This window comes from Rhinoraja longicauda, chromosome 19 (genome assembly GCF_053455715.1).
Source record: "Rhinoraja longicauda isolate Sanriku21f chromosome 19, sRhiLon1.1, whole genome shotgun sequence".
NCBI classification, from domain to species: Eukaryota; Metazoa; Chordata; class Chondrichthyes; order Rajiformes; family Arhynchobatidae; genus Rhinoraja; species Rhinoraja longicauda.
In genome coordinates, this window is record NC_135971.1 from 31580526 (window position 1) to 31604460 (window position 23935).

At 45.0% G+C, this 23935-nt stretch overlaps 1 protein-coding gene across 1 annotated transcript; it reads right to left on the reverse strand.

The window, feature by feature from the left end:
• Positions 1–4290: 4290 nt before the first annotated feature.
• Positions 4291–22720, reverse strand: LOC144602943 (uncharacterized). Its single transcript, XM_078416065.1, has 3 exons — positions 22500–22720; positions 5769–5881; positions 4291–5210 (listed from the first exon to the last, which is right to left on the reverse strand). Exons 1-3 carry the CDS (start codon positions 22718–22720, stop codon positions 4291–4293), a joined length of 1254 nt encoding a protein of 417 aa, XP_078272191.1.
• Between the last annotated feature and the right edge of the window lie 1215 nt (positions 22721–23935).

Genomic DNA, 23935 nt, shown 5'->3' on the forward strand with positions numbered 1-23935 from the left:
TCTGTAGATTCAGAATCAGTTCCTGTGGATTGGAGGGTAGCTAATGTTGTCCCACTTTTTAAGAAAGGAGGGAGAGAAAACGGGAAATTATAGACCAGTTAGTCTGACATCAGTGGTGGGGAAGATGCTGGAGTCAATTATAAAAGACGAAATTGCGGAGCATTTGGAAAGTAGTAACAGGATTGTTCTGAGTCAGCATGGATTTACGAAGGGGAAATCATGCTTGACTAATCTTCTGGAATTCTTTGAGGATGTAACTAGGAAAATTGACAGGGGAGAGCAGGTGGATGTGGTGTACCTCGAATTTCAGAAAGCCTTCGACAAGGTTCCACATAGGAGATTAGTGGGCAAAATTACAGCACATGGTATTGGAGGTAGGGTACTGACATGGATAGAAAATTGGTTGACAGACAGAAAGCAAAGAGTGGGGATCAATGGGTCCCTTTCAGAATGGCAGGTAGTAACTAGTGGGGTACCGCAAGGCTCGGTGCTGGGACCGCAGCTATTTACAATATACATTAATGACTTGGATGAAGGGATTAAAAGTACCATTAGCAAATTTGCAGATGATACAAAGCTGGGTGGTAGTGTGAACTGTGAGGAATAGGGTGAGATGCTATGAGGTTGCAGGGTGACTTGGACAGGTTGTGTGAGTGGGCGGATGCATGGCAGATGCAGTTTAATGTGGATAAGTGTGAGATTATCCACTTTGGTGGTAAGAATAGGAAGGCAGAGTATTATCTGAATAGTGTCAAGTTAGGAAAAGGGGACGTACAACGAGATCTGGGTTTCCTAGTGCATCAGTCACTGAAAGGAAGCATGCAGGTACAGCAGGCAGTGAAGAAAGCCAATGGAATGTTGGCTTACATAACAAGAGGAGTTGAGTATAGGAGCAAAGAGGTCCTTCTGCAATTGTACAGGACCCTAGTGAGACCGCACCTGGAGTACTGTGCGCAGTTTTGGTCTCCAAATGTGAGGAAGGATATTCTTGCTATTGAGGGCGTGCTGCGTAGGTTTACTAGGTTAATTCCCGGGATGGCGGTACTGTCATATGTTGAAAGGCTGGAGCGACTAGGCTTGGAATTTAGAAGGATAAGAGGGGATCTTACCGAAACGTATAAGATTGTGAGATGCAAATGTGTGTGCTCACAATCACGATGCCAGAGACAAAGTCGTGGAAACAAGAAATTCGTTTATTCACGAGTCTGCAGAGCCGGGTGCCTCTCGAAACCGAGACACACCGAGGTCGGGAAAATCCCTTCTTTTTATTCACATCAATTTACAGTTGTTACACCTTTAATTCCTCCCCTTTGGGCTCCTTCCAATCGGAGCACTGAGGTGCACAATCTACCGGCACCGCCCCTGTTGCCTCCCACATCATACATCGCATGTGCATTTAAATGAGACATCTTGTCATGCGGGGCGTTTTTGCAATATTCATTTATCTTATTAGGCAAGCGCAGTAGAGAGTAGTTCATGCCCTTTCCCCTAGTTCTGTGGTTATCTTCTAACACATATCCTTGGAATGTTACCATTTGTTCTTGCGGTTCTTGTCTAGCCGAGCACGGTCGGGTGTTGATAATGAGAGCTCATTATCCCCCTTCCTCAGCTATTTCTCAGGGTCCTTAGTCTAAATCAATTATCCCTTTTTACCCCTCTCTCACAAGATTATTAAGGGGTTGGACACGTTGGAGGCAGGAAACAAAGTTGGGGGAGTCCAGAACCAGGGGCCACAGTTTAAGAATAAGTGGTAGGCCATTTAGAACGGAGATGAGGAAAAAACGTTTTTAGTCAGAGAGTTGTGAATCTGTCGAATTCTCTGCCTTAGAAGGCAGTGGAGGCCAATTCTCTGAATACATTCAAGAGAGAGCTAGATAGAGCTCTTAAGGATAGCGGAATCAGGGGGTATGGGGAGAAGACAGGAACGCGGTACTGATTGAGAATGATCAGCCATGATCACATAGAATGGCGGTGCTGGCTCGAAGGGCCGAATGGCCTCCTCCTGCACCTATTATCTATTGTCTACTTTGGGTCCTGGTAGAGTGTTCTCTGGCATTTTCAGGCTTTCAATAAAGCAAGTGTTTGAGAAACACACCTCTGATCTATGACATTTTGTTCCATGTGCTCTCCTGATCTGAGCAGTAATTAAGAGCGAGACTGGACCCCACGGGAAAGACAGATTCTGGATAACGGTCCAACACACAATTCCCTCGCACACTATCCTCTCTCGCCACTGAATGGGCCTTCTCCAACATGAATGGGCCTTCGTGCCAAGGTGCCATGAATAATTCGTTCATCCTGTCTGCGGTAATCGGTATCTGCAAACTACGATACGATATGAGACGATATTATAGGAATTTATTTATCGCAGGAGAGAAATTGAGGGAAATTGGTCTGCCAAAAATCATAAAATACAATTTACGTGAAACATTAAATTAAAGTAACGAGTGGAAAAAATTGGGGATGTGCAAAGATTGGAGAAGGATGGGAGAGGGGTGGTTGGAGTCAGTCTACCTCACGACCGGAGGGGGAGGAGTTTTCCAGTTTGATAGCCACAGGGAAAAAGGATCTCCTGTGGCGTCTGTACTACATCTTGGTGGAAACAGGTCCCTTAGCTTCCTCTGCCCACTGATATTAACAACAGTACTCCATGAACTAATACAGAATCACCCACACAGCAACAAGACACATAACTACATAAAATTTAACATAACATTAACATAAACATAAACATCCACCAGAGCGGATTCCACATTCCTCGCTGTGATGGAAGGCAATAAAGTCCAATCAGCTTCCTCTTTTATTCTTCCGCGGTCGGGGCAGTCGAACCATCCGCAGTCGGGGCGATCGAAGCTCCCACAGCAGGCGGTCGAAGATCCCGTGCTGGGGCGATCGAAGCTCCCGCGTCGGGGCGATTAAGGGTCCCACGTCAGAGCGGTCGAAGCTCCTGCGGCTTGGAGCTCTCGAAAGTCGGTCTCGAAGTCCGCGATGTTAAATTCCACAGGCACCCACGGTTGGAGCCCCAAGGTCGACCCCCGACAGGGATCGTGAGCCCCGTGATGGTAAGTCCGCCGGCTGGAGCTGCCCGAAGTCGGTCTCCAGCAAACACCGCCTACTCCTCGATGTTAGGCGGCAGTGCGGAAGGAGATACGATACGGAAAAAATCGCATCTCCGTCGAGGTAAGAGATTAGAAAAAGTTTACCCCAACTCCACCCCCCCCCCCCACCCCACATGAAACAAGCTAAAGTACACTAAAGACACACATTTGACACATACAAACAGACAATAATAAAGGAAAGGACGGACAGGCTGTTGGCGAGGCGTCCATTGCTGGCGCCACCCAGTGTTTTCCATGCATATCTCACTCGTAATCACTTATAGATAAAGTAAAGGCTCATTGGAACCTTACACTTATATATGTTTCGGGCAGATGTTATACTATGTACATCCCATACAGCAAATGAGAAACATATCCCACAGTCCTCACATTCATTGATTTTAATATCCCACAACACCAGTTGAAGAAGCGTCTCAATCTGAATCGTCACCTATCCATGTTCCCCAGAAATGCTGTCGGACCCGTTGAGTGACTCCAGCAATTTTTGTCATTTTGTGTAAACCAGCATTTGCAGTTCCTTCTTTGGACATCCCACAACACCCGATTGAATCAAATGGGATTTGTGAGTCACGGTTCAATTCCAATGCCCAGTCTGTCAATTAAATTTTGATTCTCCAGCCAAGAAAACACTTAAAATCATATATGATTTCATCTTTGCAAGTATCAAACCCATTCTATCAAATGGTCCATTGATATTTTTTCTATCAGGTTTCAAAGTACGTTACTTACAGAAATTGAATTTTACGGGATTTCTCCTTAAATACAATTTAAGGACAGGTAGTGCGATTAAATCAATACAAAACTACAATTAATCTTGTCGTGTAAGAAAATAACTGCAGATGCTGGTACAAATCGAAGATATTTATTCACAAAATGCTGGACTAACTCAGCGAGTCAGGCAGCATCTCAGGAGAGAAGGAATGGGCGACGTTTCGGGTCGAGACCCTTCTTCAGACTGTCTTGTCGAATTTATTTCATTTCAGACCAGAAAATTGGTAATTATTTCACATAATTTGACTTAAAGTGTCGGTAGGACGGAATAACACGTATATTCTCATTCCACGTGAAATGGTCTGGTGTTGGAAGTGTGCCGAATGAAATGTGAGAAAGATGTTGACTGTCCGACTTTCCTCTGGGGGGCTCATGCCGATGCGCCGCGTGAACAACAAATTCACTTCGGGTGATTAAAATTAATTATGTATTTTGAACTAGTGAATATACTTAGTGGACGCCTAACTATATTCTTCAATTCCTCTCTGAATTTACCCTGAGACACTGCGTAAATAAAAGTATTTGTGCAAGCACTTAAGCACCTCAGCATATATCCGGATTGTTCCGCAATAGTGAAAGGATCATTGTAATTTGCTTCTAAAAACTGAGTGTCGGTAAAGTGCACAAACAAGTAACAAATGAAAAGCACCATCCATAGGAATATAAAATTGCCTGAGATTGCCAGCAATAATATGATTGACTTCCTACGGTTATCAATTTCTGGATCGATTTGACTGATGGTTCCTCGGAGAGCGCTCCTCACTCTATTAGCCCGTACGATGTGCCTGATGGTCAGAGAATTAAGGAGCATGATCAAAATGAAAGGTGCAAATGGGCATAAAATAGTTTCCAGCCATAAAAATGCGATCCACATTGGGTCGGTGTAGAAGCTTGATTTTACATAACATGACCATGGCAGACCATTAAGTATTTCCCGATGTTCATAAACAAAGAAGATCGGAATGTTTTCCAGAGCGCTCAATAAACACACAATTGCAATGGCTATTGCCGCGATCTTTTCGGTGCAGTATTTTGTTCGCAGGGACTGGCAACTAATAGCTATAAGTCGGTCAAAGGTGAAAGCCACAGTTAACCAGACCGAACAATCAATAGAAAAGAACAACAGCGCGAGATTAACGCTGCAAACAGGGGTATAATTGAGCAATGAATATGGCCAATAGGCATCTTTTATCTCATACAAAATTACTTCAAATATCAGAACCATTAGATCGGCAGCTGCCATGTACACCAAATAACGCGTGATGCATTTCGATAGACCGCATTTTCCGCGGCAGAGAATCACGATCGCCATCAAATTAGCTGCGAAAAGACAACAAGGATATAATTACACAGGTTCTTAAAAGTTCAGTCGACAGAGATTTCTCCTTTTTTGTGATTTACCTTTCAATATGCAGCATTACATGGTAAGAGTGGAGAACTTATAACGGTGTTTTTACACGGTGTTTTACATTGTCAATCATATTATTACGCTACAATCGTCAGTGTAGAAAGTCGGCAGCTTTAAGAAAGACAGCAACTATTTAGAACTGAAAAGTGACCGGTTGCACCTGTTATCTGTCACTTCACTTCTCTGTAATTTAGTTTCCTCCTTCTTAGATTGATTCTTCGATTCCAAAATGAGTGAAACTCAAAGATTCACAGATGTACAAAACAATTTGCAGAATAATGAGTCTTCACTGACCGACATTCAAGGCAGAAATGATGTAAGGGGAAAATAGTCTTCATCTGTAAACTGCACCATACCCTGTCCGACGTCTTGTCCTACTCTGTTGATCTCGGACTTAACTAAAGTACATTTTATTTCTCAAAACGTCTGATGCCTTGTAAAACGATCGACTGATTAGCTCTACAAATTACCTGCCTCACTTCCGACAGCTACTTTCAGACTTGCTTGCACGCTACTGCACAGCAGCGTTACAAAGTGGACGCAGTGAACAGCGTCGTTTTGGCAAGGGTAAGCAATCAGACCACTTCAAGTTTGAAATCAGAAACAATGAACCTAAATTACTATTAAAGCACAAAGTTATAACACAAGGATAGGCGTTCAACCAAGAAATCCAAGCCCAATGCCACAGTAGTATTTAAACAGCCTTACGCACTTATCATGTAGGGCAATAACTAACTCCATATTAACTAATAAGCTATCTACATGTTAACAAGCACACAACATCTAAGCTTATTGATGCTAGTATATAATTGGGGTTATCAAATGGGCACCTCCCTTCACTGGTGTTTCGTTGATTTCGGACCCCGACACCTCGGGAAGGCTGAACAGTTAGTTCTGGCGTGCTAGAACCACCCCACTCATAACCACCTATGCCACCAGTATGCACTACTAAACATCTAACTACGCGAATATCTTCAGTACTTGACAAAGGAAACTACAGAAGATTATTTCAACACTCAAGGAGTTGCTAAGCACTCGCATCCTTTCAAACACTTATCCTAACCCTCCGTTAAACAATCCTAGCGCCACCAATATCAACCCCACATATAAAGCCGGGATACACTTGTACAGAATACACTTACAAAGAAATACACTTACCGCGTGTTATACGTTTCCTTTCTGCCCCCAACTGCCAGTGTTTCTACTCCACCAAATCCAATACTGCCTTGCTCTGCTGCCTGACATTTCCTTTACCGCCTGATACAAACTCGGTCCGTGAATTCCTGGCTCTCCAAATAGCGACGTGGTCGACCGCGCTATGAAACCCTTATAACCCGCCCATACCAGATATACCCTTGCTGTCCATCCTCGCTGCTTAACTTCTGACACCAAATCTACATATCTAAGCGTTTTCCTTTCATAAGCTTTATCCACTGAGTTCTCCCGAGGCACTGCCAGTTCTATAAAATACACGATCGTCTAATTAATCGAATACAACATAAACATCTTACAGTCATAAAAAGCGAACTAAACTGATCAGAGAGGGAGATCTTTTGATTTTTCGATCTTGTGGTAGAAAAATACCGTACAATCCCAAGTACAAATGACTGAAACCCGTGACCACCAGGTTCACGAAATGCTTCTTACAAGCAAAAATCAAGCTCCTGGACGGACTGCACAACATTCACCACTACCTCGGCAAGAAAGATATTCTCTTGACTTTGGTTTTATTTACACTTTTGAATTCGACTTTGCACTATTGTGGTTACTTTGTGTGACTGGTTATTAATTTATTGTACTATTTATTATTGTAGGTTCATTTTTGTGTCATTTTGTTAATGGTCCTGTTTGATCGTGTTACGGGCATGATTTCCAGCTGCAATTAAGAATTTCCCTGGGCCGCTCGTGGTACAAACGCTCTTCACTCTTGACTAGTTGGTTTTCTGACCAGCTTCGAAAAATATCTAAGTTACCGTTCATTCGGCTATTGGATCTCCTGCTGATCGTTGGTCAAGTGCCCATAAGATTCACAATAAATAAAAATCAGAAATAAATTATGTGATAAATAGACAATGAATATTGCTGCATCCCAGACTTCCTGACAATGTATACTTCTGTAATTTTATATCCTTTACGTCCGCGAATTACATGAACATGTAGTGCAATTATTCCGACTGCTGAAATAAGTAAACAGGAAAATAACTTTTAAACGTGACTTTTTCACAGACTTACCGGGAACGCCAATTATTGCGAGAATGGGATAGTATATATTCTCTATCTGTATGATGACCGGCTGTCCCATAATCTGAATGAGTAAACTGCTCTTGACGGGGGTGTGAACATCGAACTCTCCAGCTTTGAAACTAGGGTCGTATTTAAACAGAAAAGAGGCACGGATCAGTGAGTGATGCGTAATGATTGGAATTAGTCACACCAAGTTGAACAAACACATTCAGCAGCATTTACTACACGATTATAACAAGAATAGCCAGGGCATAAACATCTTCAACAAGAGTTTTAACAAACCAACTTCCATTGATATTCGGCGATGTTAGACTTGCTTATCCCATTGCCATCATCTATCTGCAGTTAATATTGAACAACAACTCAAATGGACCGTTGGCATCAAATACTGCACCGAAATGAGCAGGACGACAAAGAAATATCCTGCGTGGATGTCACACATCCTGATTCTCCACATTCTCTACAAGATCTGCAAGACACCATGTTAAGATTCATATTCATTTATTTTTATTTACCAGGGTACAATGAAAATCTGATAATCTATGTATTTACGTTTATATGCTTAGTAAATTTAAAAGCAACTTGAAACCGGAAAAAGCGGGCACAGACGTCACATCGGATTCTGCCCTCAATGCTCGTCCAAACAGTTGGAGTGTATTCCACAAATTGATTGAGGAACTGGTACAGTGAAAATCATGCGTGCAGCAGCACCGCTGGTAAATAGACTCAGGCAAACACACAAACTCATAATTCATACATATAGTGCCTATTACACATAGATTCTGCAAGACAGTTGAAGGAAAAAATACTACAAAACGGAAAACATAGCAGAAAGAACAACTCCATGTTACACAAATGCTGGAGTGACAGCGGGTCAGACAGCATCCCTGAAGAACAGGCAAATGTGACGTTTCTGGTCCCATCCATTCTTCAGACTATATCCGTGATAGTGAACGGTGGAGATCGATGTGCTCTGATTTCGAAGTAGGATTACGATTGTGCAGAAGATAGACAGACGATGCTGCAGTCACTCAGCGGGACAGGCAGCATCTCTGGAGAGAAGGAAAATTGGTGAGGTTTCGGGTCGAGACCCTTCTTCAGACTCATGTCAGGGGTGAGGGAGATACACAGATAAGGAAGTGTAAAGTCTGAAAACAGGATAAAGGGAATGGAGATCAAGGAACATTTAGGTATAGGTCATTGTTAACTGGGAGAATGTAATAAGAAAGCAGAGATAACATGTGGTCGGAGGCAGTAAGACTGGTCGGAGAATTGAGGAGGGGAAGCGATGGAGTGAAAGGGAAAGCAAGGGTTAATTGAAGTAAGAGAAGTCAATGTTCATACCGCTGGGGTGTAAGCTGCCCAAGCGAAATATAAGGTGCTGTTCCTCCAATTTCCGCTGGGCCTCACTCTGACAATGAAGGGTACCCAGGACATAGAAACATAGAAACATAGAAAATAGGTGCAGGATTAGGCCATTCGGCCCTTCGAGCCTGCACCGCCATTCAATATGATCATGGCTGATCATCCAACTCAGTATCCCGTACCTGCATTCTCTCCATACCCCCTGATCCCTTTAGCCACAAGGGCCACATCTAACTTAATGTACGGGGATCACTGGGCGGCACGGACTTGGAGGGCCGAAAAGGCCTGTTTCCGGCTGTATGTATATGATATGATATGATGATAACTCCCTCTTAAATATAGCCAATGAACTGGCCTCAACTACCTTCTGTGGCAGAGAATTCCACAGATTCACCACTCTCTGTGTGAAAAAAACATTATCATCTCGGTCTTAAAAGACTTCCCCCTTATCCTTAAACTGTGACCCCTTGTTCTGGACTTCCCCAACATCGGGAACAATCTTCCTGCATCTAGCCTGTCCAACCCCTTAAGAATTTTGTAAGTTTCTATAAGATCCCCCCTCAATCTTCCAAATTCCAGCGAGTACAAGCCGAGTCTATCCAGTCTTTCCCCATATGAATGTCCTGCCATCCCAGGAATCAATCTGGTGAACCTTCTCTGCACTCCCTCTATGGCAAGAATGTCTTTCCTCAGATTAGGAGACCAAAACTATGCAATACTCCAGGTGTGGTCTCACCAATGCCCTGTACAACTGCAGCAGAACCTTCCTGCTCCTATACTCAAATCCCCTCGCTATGAATGCCAACATACCATTCGCTTTCCTCTCTGCCTGCTGCACCTGCATGCCTACTTTCAATGACTGGTGTACCACGACACCCAGGTCTCGTTGCATCTCCCCTTCTCCTAATCGGCCACCATTCAGATAATAGTCTGCTTTCCTGTTCTTGCCACCAAAGTGGATAACCTCACATTTATCCACATTATACTGCATCTGCCATGCATTTTCTCACTCACCTAACCTATCCAAGTCACGTTGCAGCCTCCTAGCATCCTCCTCACAGCTAACACTGCCCCCAGCTTCGTGTTATCCGCAAACTTGGAGATGTTGCATTCAATTCCCTCGTCCAAATCAATAATATATATTGTAAATAGCTGGGGTCCCAGCGCTGAGCCATGCGGTACCCCACTAGTCACTGCCTGCCATTCTGAAAAGGACCCGTTTATTCCTACTCTTTGCTTCCTGTCTGCCAGCCAGTTCTCTATCCACATCAATACTGAACCCACAATACCGTGTGATTTAAGTTTGCATACTAATCTCTTAGTTTGCATACTAATCTCTTAGTAGGACAGAAAGGTCAATGTGTGGGAGGGGGAGTTAAAGTGTTTAGCAACTGGGAGCTCAGGTAGGTCTAGACGGACTGAGCGGGGGTGTTCAGTGAAACGATCAACGAGACTGCGCTTGGTCTCGCATATATATAATAGTCTACACCGGGAGCAGCGGATGCAGTAGATGAGGTTGGAGGAGAAGCAAGTGAACCTCTACTTCACCTGCAAAGACTGTCAGTGTCCTTGCACGGAGTCGAAGTGGGGGGGGGGGGCGGGTTATAGGGACAGGTGTTGCATTTCCTGCGGTTGCAGGGGGAAGTACCTGCGGAGGGGGTGTTTTGGGTGGGAAGTGGCAAGTTTACCAGGAGATGCGGAGGGAACGGACTGTACGGAAAGCGGAAATGGGTGGACATGGGAGGATGTGGCTTGTGGTCGGATCCCGTTGGAGGTGGCGAAAATATCGGTGGATTGGGTGCTGTATGCGACGGCTGGTGGGGTGGAAGGTGAGGACTAGAGGGACCCTGTCCCTGTTACGGCTGGGGAGAGGGGGAGCAAGTGCGGAGCTGCGGGATATCGTGGAGACCCGAGTAAGGGCCTCATCTATGATAGCGCTACTTGCAATTGTGCGGGCTGGTTCAAAAACCTGATACTTGTAGATTGCGGTGCCTCCTCGTATTCAAATCCAAATGAAATGCAGACGTATTTGACTGCACTAAGACTACCCATTTATCCGTTCATTCAACAAAGCCGGAAGAAGAAAGCGCCCACGGGAGTTTGGTGGTGGAGATAACGTAAAGATAAGCCCAGTTGCACATCTTTCGCCTCACTTTCCCCAAATATTCAATTTCATTTCACCCACGAATTTGCTCCGGATATCAAACGTCACTGAAGAGGAACACGTTCGACTATTTTATGTAAATATTGGTTGAGTTTCAACCCAATCCTAGTCTGTGAAAATAGACAATAGACAATAGACAATAGGTGCAGGAGGAGGACATTCGGCCCCTCGAGCCAGCACCGCCATTCAATGTGATCATGGCTGATCATTCTCAATCAGTACCCCGTTCCTTCCTTCTCCCCATACCCCCTGACTCCGCTATCCTTAAGAGCTCTATCAAGCTCTCTCTTGAATGCCTTGGCCTCCACTGCCTTCTGAGGCAATGGATTCCACAGATTTACAACTCTATAAATGAAAAAGTTTTTCTTTATATCCGTTCTAAATGGCCTACCCCTTATTGTTAAACTGTGGCCCCTGGTTCTGGACTCCCCCAACATTGGGAACATTTTCCCTGCCTCTAACGTGTCCAACCTCTTAATAATCATATATTTCGATAAGATCCCCCCTCATCCTTCTAAATTCCAGTGTATACAAGCCTGGCCGCTCCAATCTTTCAACATACGACAGTCCCGCCACTCCGGGAATTAACCTAATACGTCCTCAACAGCAAGAATATCCTTCCTCAAATTTGGCGACCAAAACTGCACACAGTACTCCAGGTGCGGTCTCACTAGGGCCCTGTACAACTGCGTTGCATTTTTTCATATGCAACTGCATATGGCAAAACAGGCCATAAAATAATTGTAACGGAGGCATATTTATGCTATTTTATTTAATCCCAATGCTGTACTTAAGAAATGGGTTTTGCGTTAAATCAGAAATTATAACCATGAAGTTCTGTGAATGTTCAACGGGTTTTCAGTCATCACCGTGAAACATTAAGTCCATTACCCCTGTTTCTTTCGCCACAGATGCTGCCTGGGAAGCTGAGTGTTCCAGCACCATTTGTTTGTATTTTAAATGTTCATCGTTCGCAGTTTATGTTTCTGAGGATTGTGTCAGATGACTGCTTGAATTAATTTCATTCTCTCGCAATGTCTAGAAGGCGGAGTGGCGCAGCTAGCAGACCGACTGCCTCACAGCTCCAGTATAACGAGTTGCATGGTGACCTTCCCGAGTGTCTGTGTGGAGTGTGCATATACATTGTGTGACTGCGTGTGTTTCATACGGCTGCTCTAGTCTTCTCCTCCATCCCAAAGACGAGAAATTGGTTGAACAGTTGCCAACCGTAAATTGACATTTGTGTGGAAGTGAGGAATATAATCTCGGAGGGATTATGTAAAAGGGGGTACAATAGTGGTGGCAAAGTGGCGCAACGTAGAGTTGCTGCATTACAGCGCTTGCAGCGCCGGAGCCCCGCGTTCGATCCCGACAGCGGGTGCTCTCTGCACGGAGTTTGTACGCTCTCACCTTGGGTTTTCTCCGAGATCTTCGGGTTTCTCCCACACCTATGCTACAAGTAGTATAATGTTAATATGCGGGGGTCGCTGGTCGACGCAGACCCGGTGGGCTCAAGGGCCTGTTTCCGCGCGGTTTCCCGAAGCTAAATTACCAAGTTTAATGTCGGATTAATATGTGAGTGCAGGCGAGAACCTGCAGATGCTAAAATCTTGATCAATACGTCAAGTGCAGGAACAACTCTGTGGAGGGAATATCGGCAATCATGTAGTGGGGGTAGATGTGGAGGTTATTATGGATTGTCTTTCTGCTGACTGGATAGAACCAACAAAAGCTTTTCTCTGTACCGAGTGCTCGGTACACGTGACAACAAACGAAATTGTAAACTGTAAGATCACGACGATTGAGGTCGGAACCTTCTTCATTCGTATGTAATCGGGAGGGAACAGTTGGAAAAGAGAGCTGGGGAGGGGGCAAAGACAGGTGTGTTAGTTGGATACGGGTGAATGGCAGATGGGTGCAGATGGTCTCAACGGCCGGAGTTGAAATGTAGTGAAAAGGGCGTCAGATAAGGAAAGGCGAGGAGGAAGTGAATATACAGCAGTTTGGGTGGAATGAGAGTAGGGAAACGAGAAACGGGAAATATGAGGAAATGTACGAGCGGGCATGGGCGACATGCGGAAAGATAAGGGTTACGGGGCCGATAGAAACTGGGGGAGCAGAAAACGGAAAGGTAAGCGATGTGGGAAAGGATGGAGGAGACATTTTGTCCGTTAAGGCCCCAGGTTGCCAGCCATTTAACGCTATTTCCCATGGCCTTCGTCTTTTCCATTGATAGAGTAGGTACACAAACTAGAACAACACCTTATATTGACCCTGGTAGCTTACCAACCAATGGTATACACATTGATTTATCCAGTTGAAGGTAATACTTTCGCTAATCTTGTGCAGCGTCGGTTCACGAGATTGATCCCTGTGGTGGCGGGACTGACATATGAGGAAAGATTGAAAAGACTAGGCTTGTATTCACTGGAGTTTAGAAGGATGAGAGGGGATCTTATAGAAACATATAAAATTATAAATGGACTGGACAAGCACGATGCAGGAAAATTTTCCCAATGTTGGGCGAGTCCAGAACCAGGGGCCACAGACTTAGAATAAAGGGGAGGCCATTTAAAACTGAGGCGAGAAAAAAACTTTTCACCCAGAGAGTTGTGAATTTGTGGAATTCTTTGCCACAGAAGGCAGTGGAAGCCAATTCACTGGATGGATTTAAGAGAGAGTTAGATAGGGGCTAGTAGAATCAAAGGATATGGGGAGAAGGCAGGCATGTGTTATTGATTGGGGACGATCAGCCATGATCACAATGAATGGCGGTGCTGGCTCGAAGGGCCAAATGGCCTCCTATTTTCTATGTTTCTATGTATTGCATTTGGAACAAAAGAGACTGATGAGGATATATAATTGAAGTCATTAAAATTGTGGAAACGTTTTGCAATAGTGAAAAAGAACTAATTATTTCTCAGCAAACAAGACAATGATTGGGTTAGGCCTAGAGAGCTTACAAGAAAGTTCAAACGTTTTATTTTTCAATCGACCAGTAAAGGATATGGGTGGGCGTCCGTAGATGGCAGGCTGGCGTGGATTGTTAAATCACGGCTAAAACGTGTGGTTCACGATCTTCGCATTTCGTCGGAATATTAAAGAGAAGTAGCAGAATAATGCTCCATCGTGAAAATAATACGAATCAATTATACCTCCTTCGATGATGCATTTAATTTGAGATGGGTGAACCTTCAATTCAAATTGACGGCCACATAAATCAATGCTCTATGTTAATCCGGTGGTCTGCCGAATATCTCGCGTGGTCCATCAATTTAGATAACCTGGTCAAATCCCTCCCCACCTACGTCGAAGACACCTCAATGCTCTCCGTCTCCTCGATAACATCCGGTTTCGAGGTCCCCACTCCCTCATCTTTACCATGGATGTCCAGTCACTCTACACTTCCATCCCCCCACAAGGATGGTCTTGAAGCCCTCCGTTTCTCCGTCGACTGTAAAACCAGCCAATCCCCATCTACTAACACTCTCCTCCGCCTAGCAGAGCTGGTTCTTGCCCTTAACAACTTCTCCTTTGAATCCTCCCACTTCCTCCAAACCAGAGGCATAGGGCACTAGCATGGGCCCTAGCTATGCCTGCCTCTTTGTCTGGTACATCGAACAATCCCTGTTCCGGATGTACACTGGCCCCATCCCTGAATTCTACCTCCACTACATCGACGACTGCATTGGTGCTACCTCTTGTACCCATGCACAACTCACTGACTTCATACATTTCACAACCAATTTCCATCCTGCTCCAAAATATACTTGGACTATCTCCGACATCTCCCTACCATTTCTGGACCTCACCATCTCCATCACAGGAGACAGACTAGTGATTGACATTTACTACAAACCCATTGACTCCCACAGCTATCTGGACTACACCTCTTTCCACCCTGACTCCTGCAAACAGTCTATCTCCTACTCCCAATTCCTCCGTCTACGCCGCATCTGCGCCCGGGATGAGATGTTTCACACTAGGGCATCAGGGATGTCCTCATTCTTCAGGAAACGGGGCTTCCCCTCTTCCATTATAGATGAGGCTCTCAGTAGGGCCTCTTCTACATCCTGCAGCTCCGCTCTTGCTCCCCCTCTCCCCATTCATAACAAGGACAGAATCCCCCTCGTTCCCACCTTCCACCCCATCAGCCAGCGTATCCAACAAATCAACCTCCAACGTTTCCGTCACCTCCAACGGGACCCCACTACTGGGCCTATCTTCCCATCTCCTCCCCTTTCTGCAGTATGCAGAGACCGTTCCCTCCGCAACTCCCTGGTCCACTCGTCCCTTCCCACCCAAACCACCCTTCCCCGGGCACTTTCCCCTGCAACCGCATCCAAGGACCCAAACAGTCTTTCCAGGTGAGACATAGATTCACGTGCACCTCCTCCAACCTCATCTATTGTATCCGCTGCTCTAGATGTCAATTTGTCTACTTCGGCGAGACCAAACGCAGGCTCGGCGAACGTTTCGCTCAACACCTTCGCTTAGTCCGCCTTAACCAACCTGATCTCCCGGTGGCCGAGCACTTCAACTCCCCCTCCCACTCCCAGTCTGACCTTCCTGTCATGGGCCTCTTCCAGTGCCATAGTGAGGCTCACAGGAAATCGAGGAACAGCACCTCATATTTCGCTTGGGCAGCTTGCAGCCCAGTGGTATGAACATCGACTTCTCCAACTTTAGATAGTTCCTCTGTCTCTCTCTTCCCCCCCCCCCCTCTCCCCCACCTTTCCCGGTTCTCCCACTGTCTTCCTGTCTCCAACTATATCCTTTCTTTGTCCCGCCCCCTGACATCAGTCTGATGAAGGGTCTCGACCCGAAACGTCACCCATTCCCTCGCCTAGATGCTGCCTGACCTGCTGATTTACTCCAGCATTTTGTGATACCTACAAAAAAAGGCTCATCCGCTGGTAAAAACATAGCTGTGTATCTCCGAATCTAAATGAAACTAATTCAATCCTGGAGGTATAGGTTCATGCAGCGTGGAAACAGGCACAACGGCCCAACTCGCCCGCTCCAACCAACATGCCCCATCCACACCAGTCCCACCCGTCAGCCTTTGGCCCATGTCCCTCTCACCCTATCCTATTCACGCACCTCTATAAATATTTCTTAACGGTTGCGTTAGTACGTGATCAGTAAGCATATATTGTGTCCATCTATGCACAGTTATTAGGTCGAAAATAAGTAAAAGTTTGATTTGTATCTTTGCAAGACTCAAAAATTTCACTTTAAGGAGGAAAGAAAATGCGAGATTAAAGGCTTAACGGTTACTATGACTACATGAGATTGCGAAACAGGGATATTTTCCCTCTGAGGAATTGAATAAAAATAGCTGTTTCGGCGACGTGTTCAAACAGGAGTGCTGAAGGTATAATTTGCAACATCTGCTTCAGCAAATTAATGAAGCGGCTCTGACCCCGTGTATCAGTGCTCAAATGTACAACTTGTGTCCATTGCAAAGATCTCATCATATGTCATCACATCGAAAAGTTCAGCAGTAAACGAAATGGAGCTTTCTATAATCCCACAGATTGAGGAAATTTACTATCCCATTCTCGCACTCATTGGCATTCCAGGTAAGTTCGAAGCTGTTATTCGTTGACTTCATGATTCTACCAAAGAAAAACCAAACGGAAACATGGAACTTACCATCTCGGAACTGTCAAACTCGCGAGGTTTGCAATGCGAGTGAAACGATCAGAAAGATTGAAACCCTGGAATGATAGATTTGAAGTGTAGGAAGGATCTTCAGATGTTTAAACAGAAGATAGACACCAAAACCGGAGTAATCCGCGGGTTAGATGCTGTTTGACTCGCTATGTTACTCTAGCTTAAGAAAATAACTGCAGATGCTGGTACAAATCGATTTATTCACAAAATGCTGGAGTAACTCAGCAGGTCAGGCAGCATCTCGGGAGAGAAGGAATGGGTGACGTTTCGGGTCGAGACCCTTCGCTTGTTGTGTCTATGATAGTTTTGATATTTCATTTTAAAATGCGTTTCATGTATGCACGAAGAAGAAATGTGATTCCCTCTATGAGAATGTTTTATAAGATGTCACGATTCTTTTCTCATCAAATTGCTCCAGTACTGGAACGATGAGATGCAGGCAAAACGGATATGAACATATTGGCGCTCGGTATTTATTAAGGGAAATTAGTTTCGTGCAGAAAATTAGAAATAAGATCCTGCATCTTCCGGGTGATCCCCAGAAATCCCTGCCATTGATGTTCCACCGTCATCCCTGCTAGGGTCCCTGTCCAGTGAACGTTGGTCAGCTCTTCCCCCCGTGCCTCTATAGTCCCCTTTCCTCAGCTGCAATAGCGACACATCCGGTTTCACCTCATCCCTCTCAAATTACAGATTTAACCTTATCGCGTTGTGGTCGCTTTGGTTTATTTACAATGAGCTCCCTTATCATATCCGGTTCATAAAACTAAATCCAGAATTGCCTTTTCTCTGGTAGGGTCCACTCCAAGCTGCTCTAAGTATCCATCTCGGAGGCACTCTACAGATTTCCTTTCTTGGGGTCCAGTACCAACCTGATTCACCCAGTCCACCTGCATATTGAAATTTCCCATAACCGCCGTAGCATTGCCTTTTTGTTTATTTCTATATTCATTCCATGCAGAACACGGGATCTTTTCGACAAAGAGTTAATTCCTGGATTGTTTACGTTTGTTAAAGAGACCACTGCGCGATCTCGAGTGCTTGGTGATTCTTCTGGGCATTTTTCATGTCGGAGACACAGAACATGAAACAGTCCTGCACATGAACTGACAATATCGGTGCTGAACATGATGCGAAGATAAATTAGCCTAAATGCTTGCACTTGAGCCATCCCCTGCATACCCACGTGTCTATCTAAAACCCTCTTCAATGTCATTATTCGTTGACCTATCATCGGCACACGTGGCAGCGCGTTCAAGGCACCAACCACCCTCCCTGTAAAACTTTCCCCTTTCACTTTAAAGTTATGCCCTTTCGCCTTTACCTTCACCCTGAGGGAAAAAAAGATTTCGACTGCCTACCATACCTTTACATCTAAAAATATTATGTACTATATATCAGAACTCCGCTCTACCTCTGGCTTTGGAGAGAATACAATCCAAGTACGTTCAACCACAGCGAATGCCCTGTAATCCAGTCCTCATGCTGGTAAATATCGAGGCAGAGAGTGGAGCATTGAAACAAACGAGAACCCTCGAATTAACGCTGATGAAAATGCAAAGTGTCAATGTGAAGCATGATCTTTATATCCCGTCTAACATCATAAATCCAATGTAATGTCTCTCCATGTTTTATTACTTTCATTGAATCAAGAGGAAAAATCGTCAGCTGTAGAAAATATGTCACTTGTTCAAATTCCACCAAATGCACTCTCCAGGAGCCAGTGTTAAGATTAACAGTTAACTTGTGCGATGTTTTGTTAGCCGGGAAACGCTGATTCGCTTCATGGCGATCATTTATCTTTTAGAATAAATAAAATGACTGCGAGGTTAAACTAACTCGTGGTTCCTAAATTCCGTTTTTACCCGAATGAAGTTCACCCTCTTAACTAAACCAAAGAGATAATCAACCGCGTGGCAACATGAATGATTTGGAGACATAAGAGTCTGCAGATGCTGAAATCTTGAGTAAAACAATGCGGGTCCAGCGCCATCTGTCTGTCTGTCTGCCTGCCTGCCTGCCTGCCTGCCTGCCTGCCTGTCTGTCTGTCTGTCTGTGTGTGTGTGTGTGTGTGTGTGTGTGTGAGTGTGTGTGTGTGTGTGTGTGTGTGTGTGCCTTTGTCTGTGTGTGTGTGTGTGTGTGTGTGTGTGTGTGTGTGTGTGCGTGTGCGTGTGTGTAGGAAAGAACTGCAGATGTTTTTTTAAACCGAAGATAGACACAAAAAGCTTGAGTAACTCCGCTGGTGACGTTTCGGGTCGAGACCCTTCTTCGGACGGTCTATGGGTGGACATGTGTATGTACACACTGGGCTTTTATTTCTCTCGGTGATTATATTGATAACAGTGTAATATGTTTACATATTCTATTGTGCTGCTGCAAGTAACAATTTCATTGTTCTCACTGGGACATATGGCAATAAAACACTCTTGACTCTTGACTCTTGATTCTGTGGGCAACATTGCCGATTAGGCTTAAGGCTGAAGAATGGTCCTGATCCGTAACGTCTCAAATTCATTCCTTCCACAGATGCCGACTGATCCACTGAGTTACTCCAATGCGTTGTGTTTTATTTATGAATGATTTGGAATTAATCGCCAAGTAACGTTGTGTCCAAAGCGGTTATTCTCAGTGACTGCGCATTTTTCTATTATTGTAATAATACATTTTTTTAATTTATTTTATTTATATAGCGCTTTTCAGATACTCAAAGACGCTTTACAGAGATTTTGAGAACATAGGGAAATGAATAAATAGATAAATAAGTAAATAAATAAATGAACAGAGAAAGGAGACAGAAGGTGAGGTGACCTTCAGTGGTTGAAGGCAGTACTGAACAGGTGAGACCTCAGCGATGTTTTGAATGTGGTGAGTGTGGAGGAGTCTCTAACGGTTTGGGGTAGTGAGTTCCATAGGGTGGGAGCAGCGATGGAGAAAGCCCTGTCCCCCCAGGATCTGAGTTTGGTCCGGATGTGGGGGGATAGGAGATTGGCAGCGGCAGAGCGGAGGGTGCAGGTGGGAGTGTGTCTGTGGAGGAGGTCGGTCAGGTAGGATGGGGCCAGGTTATGGAGGGCTTTGTAGGTTATGAGGAGGATTTTGTACTGGATTCTCTGGGGGATGGGGAGCCAGTGGAGTTTATAAAGGACGGGGGTGATATGGTCACGGATCGAGGTGTGTGTGAGTAGACGGGCAGCGGAGTTTTGAATATATTGAAGTTTATTGATGATTTTTGAGGGTGCGCCATAGAGGAGGCTGTTGCAGTAGTCCAGACGGGAGGTGATGAAGGCGTGGATGAGGGTTTCTGCAGCTGTGGAGGAGAGGGATGGACGGAGACGGGCAATGTTTTTGAGGTGAAAGAAGGCTGTCTTTGTGATGTGTTTGATGTGTTTGTCGAAGGAGAGGGTTTGATCAAGGATGATTCCAAGATTTCGGATGTGAGGTGAGGTGGATACTGGGAGACCATCAATGTTGAGGATGAAGTTTTGGGTGGATTTGGTGAGCGTTTTTGGACCAATGATGATGATTTCAGATTTGTTGCAATTGAGTTTGAGGAAGTTTGATTGAAGCCAATATTTTATTTCAGTGATGCAGTTTGTCAGTGTAGAGTGTGTGGTGGGGGAGATTGACTTGGTGGAGATGAGGAGCTGGATATCATCGGCGTAGCAGTGGAAGTTGAGACCATGACGGCGGATTAATTGACCAAGGGGGAACAGGTATAGGATGAAGAGGAGGGGGCCAAGGACTGAGCCTTGGGGGACACATTGGGGGAGGGGAGCAGTGGGGGATTTACAGTTGTTAATGGAGTTGAACTGGTGTCTGTCAGAGAGGTAAGATTTGAACCAGGATAGGGCTGTGCCGGTGATGTTGAGGGAGGTTTCAAGTCGGGTGAGGAGAATGGAGTGATTTATGGTGTCAAAGGCGGCGCTGAGGTCAAGTAGGATGAGGATGTTGAGGATGCCAGCGTCGGAGGAGAAGAGAATGTCGTTTGTGATTTTGAGGAGCGCAGTTTCAGTACAGCGGTTTGAGCGGAATCCGGATTGGAAAGTTTCATAGAGGTTATTGGTAGAGAGGTGGTATTTGAGTTGGGAAGCTGCAGCACATTCCAAAACTTTGGACAGAAAGGGTAGGTTGGAGATTGGTCTGAAGTTGTTTGCGGTGTCAGTGTTTAGACAAGGTTTTTTCAGAATGGGGGTGACTGCAGCGATTTTGAGGGATGGCGGGACGATGCCAGTGGACAGGGAGGAGTTTATTGTTGCAGTGATAAGTGGAGAGAGAGCAGGAAGGCAGGCCTTGACAAAGCTGGAGGGGATGGGGTCCAGAGAGCAGGTGGCAGTTTTTATTCCTGTGAAGAGGTCAGAGAGGTCGGTGGTGGAGATTGGGGAGAACTGAGGCAGGGGCTGACAGGATAAGGGGGGACAGGTGGTTTGAGGGGAAGCAGGTGCGTTGGTGGTTAAGGTGCTGTAGATGCTGTCTATTTTGCTTTGGAAGAATGAAAGGAAAGTGGTGCATTTGCCAACTGTGAATGATTGGGAGATGGTGTCCAGGGGGCTGAGGAGTTTGTTTATTGTAGAGAAGAGTGTTTTGGGGTTTCCGGAGCCAGAGTGAATTATTTGAGAGTAGTAGGTGGAGTGTGCGCGGGAGAGGGCATCTTTATAGTGCTGTATGTGGTCTTTGTAGGCTTTGGAGTGAATTGTGAGACCTGTTTTGTTGCGGAGTCTTTCAAGTTGGCGGGCATGAGTTTTCGTCACGCGGAGTTCAGGGGTAAACCAGGGAGCAGAGTGGGTGAAGGAAACTGTTTTGGTTTTTATAGGTGCAAGCTGGTCGAGGCAGGAGGAGAGAGTGCGGTTGTAGTAGTCAGTGAGGTCAGAGGGGCTGTGGAGGTCAACGAAGGGAGAGGCGGATATTATTTCAGAGAGGGAGGATGAGAGCGAGGTAGGTGAAACAGAGTTCAGCTTGCGGAAGTTGATTTTGCGTTTTTGCTTTGGAGCTGGGGTGGGAATGTTGACAGACATGGTGATGGCTAAGTGATCAGAGAGGGTGGGGACGGAGCCAGAGAGGTGATGTAGATTTAGTCCAGTGGAGCAGACAAGGTCCAGAATGTGCCCACGGTTATGGGTGGGAAAATTGACGTGTTGAGTGAGGTTAAAGCAGTTGAGTATTTCAGTGAAGTCAGCGGTTATTGTGGAGTCAGTGGAGTCCATATGGATGTTGAAATCACCGAGGAGGAGGATTGAGGGGGAGAGAGAACAGAACTGGGTCAGAAAGTCAGAGAAGTCAGAAAGGAATGATGGGTGTGGTTTGGGAGGGCGGTAGACAACTGCCATGACTAATTTTGTGTGGCCAGAGAGTTTGAAAGCCAGGTGTTCAAATGAAGGAGCAGATGAGATGGAGATGAGGTTGATCTTGAAGTCCTGTCGGTGAATTACGGCAATCCCACCACCTCGGCCTTCCGAGCGTGGTTTGTTGATGTAGGAGTATCCGTTGGGTGTAGTGAGGTTGAGTGGGAGGTAATCCAGAGGTTGTTGCCAGGTTTCTGTCAGACAGAGGAAGTCCAGTTTATTTTCCAGGATGAAGTCATTCAGAATGAGTAGGTAATTGTAGGTAAAATAGGTAATTTTATGGCGATTGTGATTCTATCTCGTGGGAACTGTGGTCTTTCCAAATGCATCACACGTTACATGGTTGCCATGGCTGTTGCAGATCTACTGGTGATAATATTTGATGTCGTATTATATGTGAAGTGAAGTCAAACCTCTCCAGTTTACCAATATGGGTTGCATACTTCTTCTTCGACATCACCTTAACACCGTTGGTATCTTTCCTTTTGATTGTGCTGCTTAATGCCTTGACCACCAGACATATTTTACAAGCTAGTCGGATAAGGAAGGGGCTCCGGGGGGAGGGGAGAAGCGAGGATTGCCCTGATCCTGAGATTGTAAACCGCAGAAAATCGATCATTTTACTGCTCTCCATCTCAAGCAGTTTTATACTGCTATGGATGGTAACATTTGTACATTACATATGCACACAATTTGCCGGCGTTGAGTTCATGGACACAGATTACAACGATCCTTTCGCCATTATGGAACACACTGGGTACATGCTGCAATGCATGAGTTCGTGCACAAACACATTTATTTATGCAGTGGCTCAGGCAAAGTTCAGAGAATCACTGACGAATATTGTGAAATATCCTTTTGTTTTATTGAATAAATTAGTTGTAACCTCGGACCAGAGATCACGTAACGTTTTGTCATAACCTATTATGTAAAACTATTTACCTTTTGTCGCATTATAAAAATTGTTTGAACAGAGCATTCTCGGCATACCGTTTGTTTTTCGAACATGAGCAACTCCACGAAAGCCAAGGAACATAACACAACCAATTTTCATCAGTTCGAAAACTGTTAAATTGTAGGTGCAGAATTAGGCCATTCTGCCCATCATGTCTAATCCTCCATTCAATTATGGCTGATCTATCTTTCCTTCTCAACCCCATTCTCCTGCCTTCTCCCCTTAACCACTTACTAATCAAGAATCTATCCATCTCCACCTGATTATTTAAAAAATTTACTTGGTCTTCACAGCATTCTTTGGCAACCAATTCCACAGATTCACCACCCCCTACTAAGCAAATTCCTCCTCATATTTCTAAAGTTACGTCCTTTGGTTCTGAGGTTTTGGCCTCTGGTCCCAGACTTTCCCAATACTGGAAACATTCTCTCCACATGCACTCTATCCAGGCCTTTCATTATTCATTCTGTCTTGCAAATGGATCTTGAGCAAAAAAAACACATTTCTGAAGGAACCCAAGGATCTCGACATGAAACCTCATCTGTCCCTCCCCACCACAGACGCTGCCTGATCCACAGAGCTCCTCCGATAGATTGTTCTTTGTTCATATCTTGCAAATGTTATTTGTTCGTGTTCAATGCGATGGAACAGATTTTAATATTGTGAATGACTATCCGTATTTCTTTGTGATGTCACAAAGTCGAAATATTATCGTCCTGACGTCAAACAGAAACCAACGCACTAAAATGCACGAAACTTCTCACCACAGCATTTTCCTGCTCCCTCTCTACGTCCCATTATGAATTCATTCATCTCATTCTGATATCAGCTTCTTGCAACCATGGGGAAAATAATCTTTGACAGAAGTCTTTTATGCACCGTTGCAAATCGCCG